The following is a 13,646-nucleotide window of genomic DNA, read 5'->3' on the forward strand; positions in this document are numbered from 1 at the left end:
GGACTTTAGTAGATCCACCAGAAGGTATTGTACCTATTGGATGCAAATGGATCTACAAAAGAAAAATAGGTTCGGATGGAGAGGTAGAGACCTATAAGACAAGGCTTGTGGCGAAAGGGTATAGTCAGCACGAAGGCATTGACTATCAGGAGACCTTTTCACCTGTAGCCATGCTAAAATCCATCCGAACATTGCTTGCCATTGCAGCATTTCATGATTATGAAATCTGGCAGATGGATGTGAAAACTGCTTTCCTGAATGGATATCTTGATGAAGATATCTATATGGAACAGCCTTTGGGTTTCACTTCCAGTGATAGAGATCACAAGGTCTGCAAGCTGCAAAGGTCCATTTATGGACTAAAGCAAGCATCTCGGAGTTGGAACACTCGTTTCGATGACGCAATCAAAATGTTTGATTTCATCAAAAATGAAGAGGAACCGTGTGTTTACAAAAAGGTTAGTGGGAGTGTTGTCGTATTTCTCGTACTGTACGTGGACGACATCCTACTGATAGGGAATGATATTCCCATGCTAACCTCGGTCAAGGTCTGGTTGTCATTCTCCATGAAAGACCTTGGGGAAGCATCCTATATTTTGGGAATAAAAGTCTATAGAGATAGATCTAAAAGGATGCTTGGCCTTTCACAGAAGATGTACATAGAGGAGGTGCTGAAGAGGTTCAGCATGGAAAACTCCAAGAGGGGTCTCTTACCCCTTAGGCATGGAATTCATCTCTCCAAGAAGATGTGCCCCAACACATCTGAAGAGATTCAACGCATGAACAAGATTCCCTATGCATCGGCAATAGGAAGCCTCATGTATGCCATGCTATGTACACGACCTGATATAGCTCTTGCTGTGAGTGTCACAAGCAGATATCAGTCGAATCCAGGTGAAGAACACTGGACAGCTGTGAAGAATATTCTTAAGTACTTGAGAAGAACTAAAGATTTATTCTTGATTTTTGGAGGATCATTAGAGTTAAAGGTAGAAGGATACACAGATTCAGACTTCATGACTGATGTCGATGATAGGAAGTCAACATCTGGATATGTGTTCTTGTGCAATGGTGGTACGGTAAATTGGAAGAGTTCTAAACAACCGATCATTGCTGATTCTACTATGGAAGCTGAATACATCGCCGCCTCTGAAGCTGCTAAGGAAGGCTTCTGGTTCAAGAAATTCATTGCGGAATTGGATGTAATGTCATCAGATGCCATAACACTCTACTGCGATAATAATGGCGCCATAGCTCTTGCTAAGGAGCCAAGGTCTCATCAGAAGCCAAGCATATAGAGCGGCGCTTCCACCTCATGCGCGACTATGTTGAGAAGAAATATGTAGAGGTGTAGAGAGTAGACTCCGCGGATAACGTGGCAGACCCGTTCACTAAGCAGCTAAGTCAGCAGAAGACTGAAGCCCACCTTGAGAAGATGGGGCTTAGATATATGACTGATTGGCTTTAGTGCAAGTGGGAGATTGTTAGATGTATGCCCTAGAAGCCAATCTGGCTGACACATTATTAATTCTAGAGACATAATTTTATACTTGACTATTTATTATTGAATAAATAAAAGGCATCTTTTCATTCATATTATTTATGTGTCTATGAATCGTCCAAGAAATTAATAAGATGATGATACATATTCTCAAGAGTTGAGAATTTGAGCCATGTATCATTGGTGATTAATTTCTAAATGCTCCTGATCAATGGATCATCACGAGGACGGTGATCGATCCGATCAGTGCACAGATCACTTTCCTTCTGGATGGACGAGACTTGAGTCCACAGTGTAGGGATACTGAAGTGATAGTGCAGGTGCTTGTTAGATAACAAGGGTACTGAGCGTGACCAATACAAGAAGTCACTTGAATGTCTATCCACTCGTCAGTGACTTGCTTGATGTTGCAGTAGTGTGACTGGTCCTTTGACCTGCGGTGCTTCAGCTACTCACAGTGAGGTTATTGTAGTTTGACTGTACACATACATGGTCTCTAGCCATATGGGTCCATGCAGTGTAGATTGGCTGCAGTAAGTTCACTGTAGGAGTAGGGTATGCACCTATAAGGAATCTATCGACCTTGATAGATAAGGAGAGATCCTATGTGATTTATAAGACTGAGTTCGTAAGACCTCGGCCGGGGCAGTATGCACAGTGGAGAAAGAGTTTTCCACTCTCGAACTTAAGTCGAATAAATCTTCACATATGACAGACGATAGGGTTTGACGAGCTGTCCATGACCTCCGTCCTGTAGGGATCCACGATAGTAGGACTGTATCACATGTTAACTGCACCTAGAGGTTCATCATTCTATTCTGCTGGGTAGCCATTACATGCTGCTAGGTGTCACTGGTGGATGGTGGGACTCACAGGGATTATCTCGATGATCGATTAACCCTAATGAGTAGAGTTGGAATCGTTCCAATCCATTGAAAGGAGTTTTCAATGATATTGTGATAGAGATCATAATATATCTCACTACCAGTCAGAGTAGAACCTATGGGGTCACACACACTAGAAGTATTGACCGATCCGATGGTTGAAAAGTGATTATGAATCACGAGAATCAATTCGATTGATAAGAAGTTGAAGAAGGAATGGGAATTGATTAATTGGACTTAAAACACAAATCCTACTTGGAGTAGGATTCCTAGAGTCCTAATTGGATTAGGACTGAGAATCCTAATTGGAGTAGGACTGGGATTCCTACTTGGAGTAGGATTCCTACAATCCTAATTAGATTAGGAGTTTTGAATTAAAATTGGATTCCTACTTGGAATAGGATTCCTAGAAGTCCTAATTGGATTAGGACTTCGAATTCAAATAAGAGTCCTGTCACGCCCCCACCTCTGCGAGGCACGTGAGGCACCTAGTGCCTACGTGGGAGCCACATGAGGGGAGAACACGGGGCTCCCCTACCAGATATTGTCCGGTTCTGGAGCTTCACGCAAGCGTCCTTCACCCCTTCCCGATTTTGTTTTCCACCCAAAATGCGTCTGCAGGATTAGGAGACACCCGCCTCATATGCCCAGGCTCTGGAACGAGTCTTTCCGATGTGGGACTATTGTGCCTCACACCCTTTCCACCATCGGACAAGAGCCGTCCTCGGCTCTGATACCAAATATCACGCCCCCGCCTGAGTTCTGATGGGATCCGGTGCATTAGTGCTGGTATGATCGCACCCCTTTAAAAGGGTGTGAGGCACAATAGTCCCACATCGGAAAGACTCGTTCCAGAGCCTGGGCATATGAGACGGGTGTCTCCTAATCCTGCAGACGCATTTTGGGTGGAAAACAAAACCGGAGAGGGGTGAAGGACGCTTGCGTGAAGCTCCAGAACCGGACAATATCTGGCAGGGGAGCCCCGCGGTCCCCCCTCATGTGGCCCCCACGTGGGCACTAGGTGCCTCACGTGCCTCGCGCAGGCGGGGGCGTGACAATTGGTATCAGAGCCATAGGTCTCGAGTTCGAAACCCAGGCATCACGTTGGGGGGGGGATTGTTGGCGGAGGCCTGAGGGGCTGAGTCAACGTTGGCGGAGGCCTGGAGGGCCGAGTCAGTCCTGCCGCCTGCCAACGTGGATGCGCTGGAGGAGTAGGATGGGTTATACCACTAGGGGATCCCTGAACCCACTGGCGAGGCCCTGTCGGAGTCCGGAGTTGGGCGAGGCTTGGTCGGAGTCGACTCATGGCGCTATGGGCCCCTACGCTAGTTTAAGGAAATAAAGTTGCGCCTTCACTAACACCTGCGGGTTTTGGTGTAATGGTAGCGCTTGATCCTGACAAGTCCTAATTGGATTAGGACTAAAATTAAATATGTCCTAATTTAGATTAGGATTTCTTAAGTCACAATTAATTATTAATCTAATGAATCAATAAGACTCCTAATTGGATTAAGATTGAAGAGTTCAATTGAGTCAAAATTGATTTAAGTTCTAATTGGATTAGGACTTACCTAGATTGGATCCAAATTGGTTCACCCTTGGGCTAAGCCTAATTGGATTAGGGCTTGACCACATTAGGGTATTCCAAACCCTGCTTAATGTGGATTAGGGTTTGCCATGAGGAGGGGCGTATGCCCCTCCCCTTTCCATGTGGTGAGGGATGAAGAGAGGGGGCCGGCGCCCCCTCTTAGGAAATAACTCTAGGGCTCCTAGATTGTAGGAGCCCTAGATGGCTTTAAAAGGGGAGCAAGGGCCGGCGCCCTAAGTAGAATTGGATTCCTCCTCCTCCAAGCCGTGGCCACCTCTCACCCCTCCTTGGTTCAGCCGCAAGCAAAGGAAGAAAAGAAGAAGCCATTGGCGGCCTCCTTCTCCTCTCTTCCTCCTTCCAACGCAGGGAAAAGGAAGTAGGCTGCAAGGGCTTTGATTCATCTTCAAGTTTCATCCTTCTTCTTCCTCCTTTCAAGCACATTCAAGAGTTGAAAGAAAGAGAGGAGATCAGCCATCAAAAGAAGTCTTTGCAAAGGAGCTAGCACCCCGGGAAGACTAGAGAGCTTTGATCGGATCTCTGCTTCGTGTGGATACCCGTAGAGGCCGGACACTTGAACGGCTTCAAGCGAACCCTCTTCCTAAAACCACGAACTCAGATTTGCGGTGATCATCTACCCGCACAAGGTGAAGATCTGATCTTCTAATGTTTTAAAAAGTATTTAATCCTTACCCATCTACGAACGGTTCATGAAACAACGTTCATGCGATGAACGTCGATCCCGCACATGCCTCTTCCGCTGCCATCTGATTTTTTTTGAAATATCAGCGGCATAGGCGGGTTCCCAACAACAAGCTCTTCTTCCTTAACACCCTCCTCGGCTACACCGGAAGTCTCACCAATTTCCACCATGTCAATAAGCTTCGTCCCTTCCATCAAATATAGTCTCGGACCCTTGCAACGATGTCCCGGAGCCCACTTGTCTTCACAGTGGTAACATAAACCACGCTCCCTTCGTTCCTTCATTTATGCTGGTGAAATGCGCTAGATAGGCAAAGCAGGACGCTTAGTAATGGTGTTTGATGGTGGTCTAGTTTGCTGGGGTGCCACCACAAGCGCCGTTGAGGTAGGCGGTGGTTGTAGCACTCGATCAGCCCGAAAGGAACGCCGCATATTACCAGCATGCTCCTCCTGTATTTTTGCAAGACCAAAAGCTGCAATGAGTGCAGGAGATTGAAGTAAACGAATCGGTAATCGAATATCTTCGCGTAAGCCACTGAGGAAGCAGCTTAATTTATAATCTTCATCAAGCCTGCGCAATCTATTGGTAAGTGCTTCAAACTACTCCTTATATGCCTCGACCATTATTGTCTGCCGAAGACGAGTAAGAGCCTCCATTGGGTCATCGTATGCAGAAGGCCCAAAGCTAGTAAGGTTGCCAGATTCCTCCATATCTTGAAACCAGGTAAGAGCGCATCCCTCCATATGAAAGAAAGAAATAAGGATGCGATGCAACGGATTCGTTTGGTGGTAGGCAAAAAATTGTTTTGCCTGATATATCCATCCAGCAGGATTGTCACCATCGAATTTTGGAAAATCCAACTTCATAGACCTGGTGTGGATTCCTGCATGGGGCTCATAGAGCAGATTGCCTTGGCAGCCATAGTGGCCAGTAGTCGAATCTTCAGGTTGCCTCTCTCGAGATGAACCTTGGGACTCCACTACAGCTATTAGAGCGTGCACTTGCAACGAAAGTTCAGCAATAGCCTTTTGATGCTCCTCTTGCTGTTTCTCTTGAGTGAGTTTGAATGAGGCTAGAGCCTCTGCCAATTGGGAAAGGTGCGTACCTTCGGCCATGGGGACCGACCGCTCTAATACCAAATGATATGGATCAGAGAAGAAGGAAAAGAAAGAGTTGAACAACAAACAACTTTGGGTTTCTTCGAGGGAACCCGGCCTCCACAATAAGCCAAATATTTGGGTGATCAAATCTTCCTTTTTTCATTGTTAATGTAACTTAAATACCATGCTGGCATAACTGCCATGAACCCATGTACAACATAATAAAATAACTAAAATAAACTTGACAGAACACCGAAACATCCCATGAAACAAACACCAACCCACGACTCAACAGAACACCATCCATCCCATGAACAGAACACTAACCCAGAACACCATCCCATGAAACATCCCATGAAACAGAACACCAACCCACGACTGCATGTTATCTAACAGAACACTAACTCAACTGACACGTAACCAAATGGACACCATAGCAACACGTAACACGTAAGGAACCCATAATAGGCAACAAACAAAATTGTTTAGCTAAATGTATCTTTCGGCAATCATAGGTCCTCTTGTTCCACAATAAAGCAATACAATTATCCTTATCTAGTGTAAGGAAGGGGATTGAAAGGATTACAAGGTAAGCAGTTATAATAAGCCTCGAGAGAGTAGCACCAACAATCAAAATAAGATCTTCCGTGGATCAAAGAAATGTGTAGTAGCCATATTTCTTCGTGTGATCTTTAGGGCTTGGCTAAACTCTCTCTTTCTCTTTGTGTGATCTTCATATATACATACACACATATATACATACATACATACATACACACACACATACATATATACACATGCAAAGACATATATATATATACACACACATATATATATACACACGCAGAGACATATATATATGTTTACCTATGTATATTTGCATACATACGTGCACATATATGTAATATAAATATATGTATGTGTGTGCGTGTATATATATATATTTGTGTGTGTGTATTTATATATATATAGGTCAAAAAAATGTGTAGCAGCCTTACCAAAACTCTCTCTCTCTCTCTCTCTCTCTCTCTCTCTCTCTCTCTCTCTCTCTCTCTCTCTCTCTCTCTCTCTCTCTCTCTCTGTGTGTGTGTGTGTGTGTGTGTGTGTAATCTTTATATGTACACACATATATGTATATATATGCACATATATACATATATATGTACATATATGTATATATATGTGTGTGTATATATGTGTATATATGTGTGTGTATATATGTATATATATATGTATATATATATATATATATATATATACACACACACACACACATATACAAAAGCATGTGTGTATATGCATATTTATACATTTGTATATATTTATATGATACATAAAAACATACATATATATATATATAGATGTATAAATGTATGTATGTATGTTTGCATGTATATATGTATGTGTATATATATGTGTGTGTGTGTGTTTATATACATATATGCATGTATATATACATATTTATATATATTTTAATTCTTTAAGTTTTTTTATATTTTGTATTATATATAAAATGGAAGTTTTATGTCTATACTTCGCCCAACCTATTTAGCCCAATTCAATTAAATATCAATCGAAAATTGAATCAAATGGAATCGAATTTCTTCAGTCAGCTTCAAGCAGATGGTCGGTTCAGATACGATTTAAACCAGATGGACCATACATATATCTTCAAACCTACCCCGACATGACTCATGCATACGTACCCCTTGTTCCAAAGATTGGCAAGGTGGCCAGATCCACATCATAGCCTTGCTCTCCTACCCCGATTGCTGTGGATTAGGTGAGTCTTTCTTGCCACCATTTTTTCTTCTCACATCCACGCCACCTTGGTCTCTTGGCTCCAATAGATGCCATGGCCTCGAAATGCCATGGTTACTTCATGTTCTACCCCCTATGGACCTTCACGTGAGCTCTTAGCTATGGGTTCAATTTGTTAAGGTTTGCAGCATAGCTGCCCTCTCGCGGTCACTTCCTTTGCTCAGTTTGAGTCCACGAACTGATACCATGGTGATCACGTTGGTTCCTTCCTTGGCTCGGTTTGAGGCCACACCCTGATTCCACGGTGATCATGTTGGTCTTTTTCTTTACATTTTTATTCGTGCTTGATTTTACTGTCAACAATGAATCCTTTGGAAGGCCCTTAGCAGCTAAATGATGTGTGTTTAACATCCCATCTACTAATATTTCATGTACATGCATTTCATTGCAAAATGCCATAGGTTGCATTCATGGTTTGCATATCCATGTAGCCATTTAGCAGGGCAAGCAGCCAGGGTGCCAAAACAGAAAGGAATGGACATTCTAGAATGTCATGGTTGCATGTTCTTTTAACTACAGTTCTTGCATGCATGAGAGAGGCACTTTAGCATGAGAATTATCATGGCATATTGTGTGACCCATAACTTCATTAGATACAATCAAGGCAATGACATGCACATTAGCATGAGAATGGAGTGTAAACGGCGGTATGAGGATCATGGTGTGCTGCAGTATCCTCTAGTCCACATAGGCTATATATGGGCCGAGTTCGATCTAATACCATTTATAATAACCCAGGATCTCACCCAAAATAGCTAGCCAGAAGTTATTATTTAAGTTTCTTAGTCCTGTATAAGTATTCACGATCTCCTCGGCGAATAACCGATGTAGGACTAAATACATACCCGCACGGATCCTCACATGGTGACACTAAGGCACCCCATGATGATGGTTGGATACAAGATGATAGACGTAGAGAGAGGCTGATGCGCAAGATTGTGACCAATGACCCATCCTGGGATTGTAACTTCTAAAGGGAGGAGGCATGCTGAATGCGCAAATAGGCCCTTGTACAGAATGGTTTAATGCACCTTTGTGCGAAAAATAGGTTGTTGAATTCAGCTGCTTTGGATCTTGGTAGATGGATATATGACCATTTCATTGATGGGAAAATAATCAAACTCAACGTGAATCTGGCAAATGCATTCATAGACATGTATGCCAAATGCGAAGATATATATTAATGCCATGGCCAAGTTGTTCAATGACATGCCAGAGAGTGACATAGTATATATCTTGGAGTACTATAGGATATCATAGGCAGTTCCTGGTTATGGCAATAAGGGCCTCACGCTTTCTAAGTAGTTGAAGAGTGAGAGGATGGTGCTAGATGATATCATGTTTGTTGGTGTCTTATCTGCATGTAGTCATGTTGGCTTAGTTGTGGAAGGTCATAAGCATTTCAATGACATGAAATCCATGTCTGGTACAGCATCGAAGGCGGTACGTCATGCATGCCAATTACACTTAGTGCTCAATAAAGTTGGTGTAAGGACCTGTGCGAATATGTGTTTAGTCTCACATCGGTTATTCGCCGATCTTGAGTATTTATACAGAACTAAGGAGCATGAAAAAATACCTTCCAACAAGTCTTTTAGGGTGAGATCCTAAATTGTGACAAATAATATCAGAGCGAATTCGGCCTATAGTATATGTCGACTAGGGGGCACTATAGTATGGGTTAATGAAGGCTGACCACAAGCCGATCGTGGTGTTTATGATTAGATTTGAATGGATTTGAACCCTTAGCCTGATGAGGACAACAGGGCTTAAACAGAAAGATTATGTAAGGACCCATGCGGGCATATGTTTAGTCCCATGCCGGTTATTCGATACTTATATAGAACTAAGGAACCCAAAAAAAAAATCTTCCGGCTAGTCTTTTTGGGTGAGGTCCTGAGTTGTGGCAGTTGAGCTCCTGAAAGATGCCTTCAAGTTGGTAAGGATCATGCTAATGGAACCAGATGTGGCAGGGTGGATGCCCTTCTTAATGCATGCGGGATGCATGGTAATGTAGAATTGGGTAAGTGTGCAAGGAAGAAATTATTGGGTTTGGATCCAGGAGATAGTGGTATCAATGTGCTCCTGTCAAATATGTATGATACTAGAAACAAATGGGATGATGTGAAGAAGGAGAACGATGAGAGATGGAGTGAAGAAGACTCCTGGCTGTAGCTTGATAGAGGTGGATGGGAAGTTTCACGATTTCTTTCTTGCAGACATATCACATGTTCTTTACATGTTCAATTGAAAGACATATATATATATATATATATATATATATATATATATATATATATATATATATATATATATATATATATTTGACCTTGGATAACATATATATACTTATAATCAAGGAAAGAAGGCTATGCTCTTAAGACTTGAATTTTGATAGGAGATTGGCAATGATGTTTTTACAAACCTCAAGATAAGTATTTCATGGAAATCGATAAGAATCATGCACATCCTGAATTAGGCAAGGGTATCGGCTGCAAACAACAACTGAATAAACCTTCTAGCTCGACAGAAGTTGGTGAGAAGATCACTGGTCTTGCGGGTGCAGACTACAAAATGCTTATAAAGTAATGTGGTTTTAGATGAGATATGAAGGATGACCAAAGTACTTTCATTCTCCAAAACTTGATATTAGACTTGTATGTAAGGTCCCCATCCATCATGCCCAAATTAGTTTTTTTTTTTTTTTCTTTTTTTTTTTTTTTGTGTGTGTGTGTGTGTGAAGGGATCATGCTCAAATTAGTTTACATGGAGAAATGTGTCTTTTTGAGAAATAACATGGAAATATGTATCAACATGAGATATCACCAATGCCTTATGCTTGGACTTAATTATTCTCGAGGTGAGTCATAGACAGTGTTTTGAGTAAATGATAGGTTGGGTCAGAAAACTATTACTTTAATTAGTGCTGTGCATCTGTGGCTGCTCATGTTAGATTAGACATGACCTCTCAGTGTTATTGGCTTTTTAGAAGTGGTCCCAAAGAAGCTTGTCTTCGTGGACTTAGGATCAGTATTCCATCTTCTATGCCTTATGCTTCTCCAATGAAACATGTGATCTATTTCCCAGAAGGTGCCGATTTATAACTTCCCAGTGCTTACAGTTGGAGGGAGTTACAACCACAAGCCATGCAAGGAATAATGATGTGGAAGAGTGACCTTACTGTTCCTAGTTGTTGAACTGTTCATGACAGCAAATTTAGCTAGGATATTGTTGTAATATAAAAGAAATGCATAGAAAGCATGCAAAAGCACATAGAAAGTCAATCTTTTTGTGGATTCTTGGAAACGATTGGATTGAAAGGTATCTTTATATCCATGTACTATATTCAAACGAACATTTGCAATCTAAATCACGATATATGGGAAGAAAACTGTTCAGACCATTGAGTCACATTGGTTTGTTGGAATCCCTCATCTGGGTTCCTTTTAAACAACTGCTAATTAGACAAGTTAATATTGCAGATTTGGACTTGAACAACCAATGTTACTTGAAATTTTTAATGCTATTTTGCAGATTATGACTCTGAATGTTACGCGGATTGTAAAAACCAGTAGAATTGATTCACTCAAACTATTCAATCTATGTGTCATCTTTTCCATCCACATAAGAATGAACTAATTATAGAGAATTCTCTGTTATGCTATAAGCATTGAGGCATTACCAACAAAATTTCTGAAACCAGTCCAACAAATCCACACTTAACTATAATGACACCTCCGCCCAAAGATATGGCCCAGATAAGCCACCTAACTCACTGGGCAGAGGACATGGTTGGAATCAGATACCAAGTACCGGTACCAGTCCTACTTACTCGCATCAACACACCGTCCAAAAGTTTCGACACACCGACGCCATGCATGCCGAGGCGTTTACGTTTGGTGCAATAGCTTGTGGCCCGGTGTGGGACCCTCTTTTTTGGATGGTCCAGATTGGGAAGGGGTGGGAGGACTTATTAGAAAATTAAGCAGCCCTTGCATGGGGAAATGCACCTTCTCTCAGGCATCAGCCTTGGAAGGTGTTCTACACTCGAAGAAGCTGCAGATATGTTTCCCAATTCCCACACCTGGGATCCTCCCCATCTTTTAGCAGTGAGTGCCAATTTCCTCGGGCCCAAATTTTAATTCCTGCAGTCAGTCTAACCCCATATGCAGTAGAAATAGGAGACAAGGAAGGGAATGGAATGTGTAATGAGTTTAGGTGGCATTCACGCCCTTCATCCACTAGCCCAAACTACCATCCATGCACTGCTTTTTGGAATGCAGACAGTCAAAGCTTTTGTGGTGCAGGACATGGCTCAAGCTCTTCTTTAAATGAAAGGTAGGGCTCCATCAATATTTCGTTTTCCTATCTCTCATTGATACCTTGTAACAACCATCAAGTACTTGGCTTGAAAGTTTTACATCCACGTGTCCCACTAGCTAGAGCATAGTATTAACACACCTTCTTTTACACTGAACCTGATCTTATTATCAGGGTTTCTTGAACACTGAGTCCCTACTTGGGTCCTCTACGTTGGTATGCTTGCTAGCTAGTGGAGGAGGCTCAGGGTTTCCAAAGACTTCACAGTCTCCATCCTGCGAGGAGATGTTTGGTGTGGTGTCTGCAGCAACGCGTGCACGTACTTGCAATTCGGGCACGACGGAGAGGACTTGCAGATCATGACGAGGAGATGGCAGTTGACGCACACCACCGCAACCATGTTGCCACTTGAGCTGTTATGCTTCTTTTGTTCGTCTGGAGTTGTGGAGCTTGCCTTCCCTTCTGAGATTGGGAGGGTTGAGATGTTGAGCTCCAAGTCTAGCTTTTGCTCCTTGGGCCTGATCCAGCTCTTCTTCAATGTTTTCCTATTCAAGTAGTACATCCTTCCAGACTGCCCCAGGACAATTCAGACAGGTTATAAAAGAAAGAAGAAGGGAACTATATGATAAAACCAATCGTAGCAACATCTTTGACATAATTTTATAGAGATTATCGCTTCAAAAATCATAATAGTCTGTAAGGATAACATCATGACACGTGTTGGTAATACTATCAACTTATGTAGCCGTTCAAGAAAAGTAGAAGAGAGAGAGAGAGAGAGAGAGAGAGAGAGAGAGAGAGAGAGATCATGACATCAAGAAGCATCCTCTTGGAGACAACGACACTCCAAAATCTTCTGAAGATTCTCTACTGCTAATGCTAAGTACAAGGCGGGTGATACTATGTGGAAGCAATGTAATTATAGAACTACCTTGAAGGATATCTATGAGTTAAAAAGAAGATGTGTGTGTATGAGAGAGAGAGAGAGAGAGAGAGGTGTTCACTTGTAGGTCTAGGCACTGCTCCCAATCCAAGGGCAAGGGATCGTTAAGCTGAAGCTCGATGCTAGTTTGTGTCATGGGCTCATCCCATGCGTGCTTTCGCTTCCTCCGAGAGTTAGCATCTGATTCCGAAGACGAGCTATTCGCACTCTTGACATAGGCAGATAAAGAAGGGCCAAGAGACAGCTCCGTTTGATCCATCACCGTCAAAGCTTGCTCACCATCCACCTTCTGCCTGCTTTCTCCGATAGAGAACTCCTCGTGTTGTAGCAGCTTCTTGATCATTCTTCACTATGATAGTATCTACACATAGGGAGATCCAATCGGCATGCGACATAGAAGAGAGGAGAAGTGGGGAGAGAGAGAGAGAGAGAGAGAAAGCTTAGCCTGTGGAATGAAACGAAGGGGGGGCTTCTCTCCCTTTTGATTGATGGGGTCATGCAGGAGGAGGCGTGGATACTAAAGAGGGTTCTTAAATGGGATTCATCCAACCCCATTAAAAGGAGGGCAGGCTAGCATTAAAAGTGACTAGCGACCTTAAATGCCTCAAATCTCTCCTCCTCCACGCCATTTAAAACCTCCCTGCATGGTCGGACTAGTCGCGTCATGATGCTTTCATGAACCACCCAAATGTAATTTACTTCGTAATCCCACGCAGGACTCTTATCCCACCCCCTAATTTGATGCTCTCACTATCTATCACTTCACTAGCCTAATAATTAAGTTGCAAT

General features: G+C 42.5%; 1 protein-coding gene across 1 annotated transcript; it reads right to left on the reverse strand.

Moving 5' to 3' along the window:
* Positions 1 to 11,418: 11,418 nt before the first annotated feature.
* On the reverse strand, positions 11,419 to 13,364 carry LOC120113062 (uncharacterized). The gene is made up of 2 exons (XM_039133744.3): positions 12,919 to 13,364; positions 11,419 to 12,485 (listed from the first exon to the last, which is right to left on the reverse strand). Exons 1-2 carry the CDS (start codon positions 13,198 to 13,200, stop codon positions 12,144 to 12,146), a joined length of 624 nt encoding a protein of 207 aa, XP_038989672.3. The 5' UTR covers positions 13,201 to 13,364; the 3' UTR covers positions 11,419 to 12,143.
* Between the last annotated feature and the right edge of the window lie 282 nt (positions 13,365 to 13,646).

This window comes from Phoenix dactylifera, chromosome 4, assembly GCF_051530095.1.
Source record: "Phoenix dactylifera cultivar Ajwa chromosome 4, Ajwa_hap1_PhDact_Kaust_v1.1, whole genome shotgun sequence".
In the NCBI taxonomy this organism is placed as follows: domain Eukaryota; kingdom Viridiplantae; phylum Streptophyta; class Magnoliopsida; order Arecales; family Arecaceae; genus Phoenix; species Phoenix dactylifera.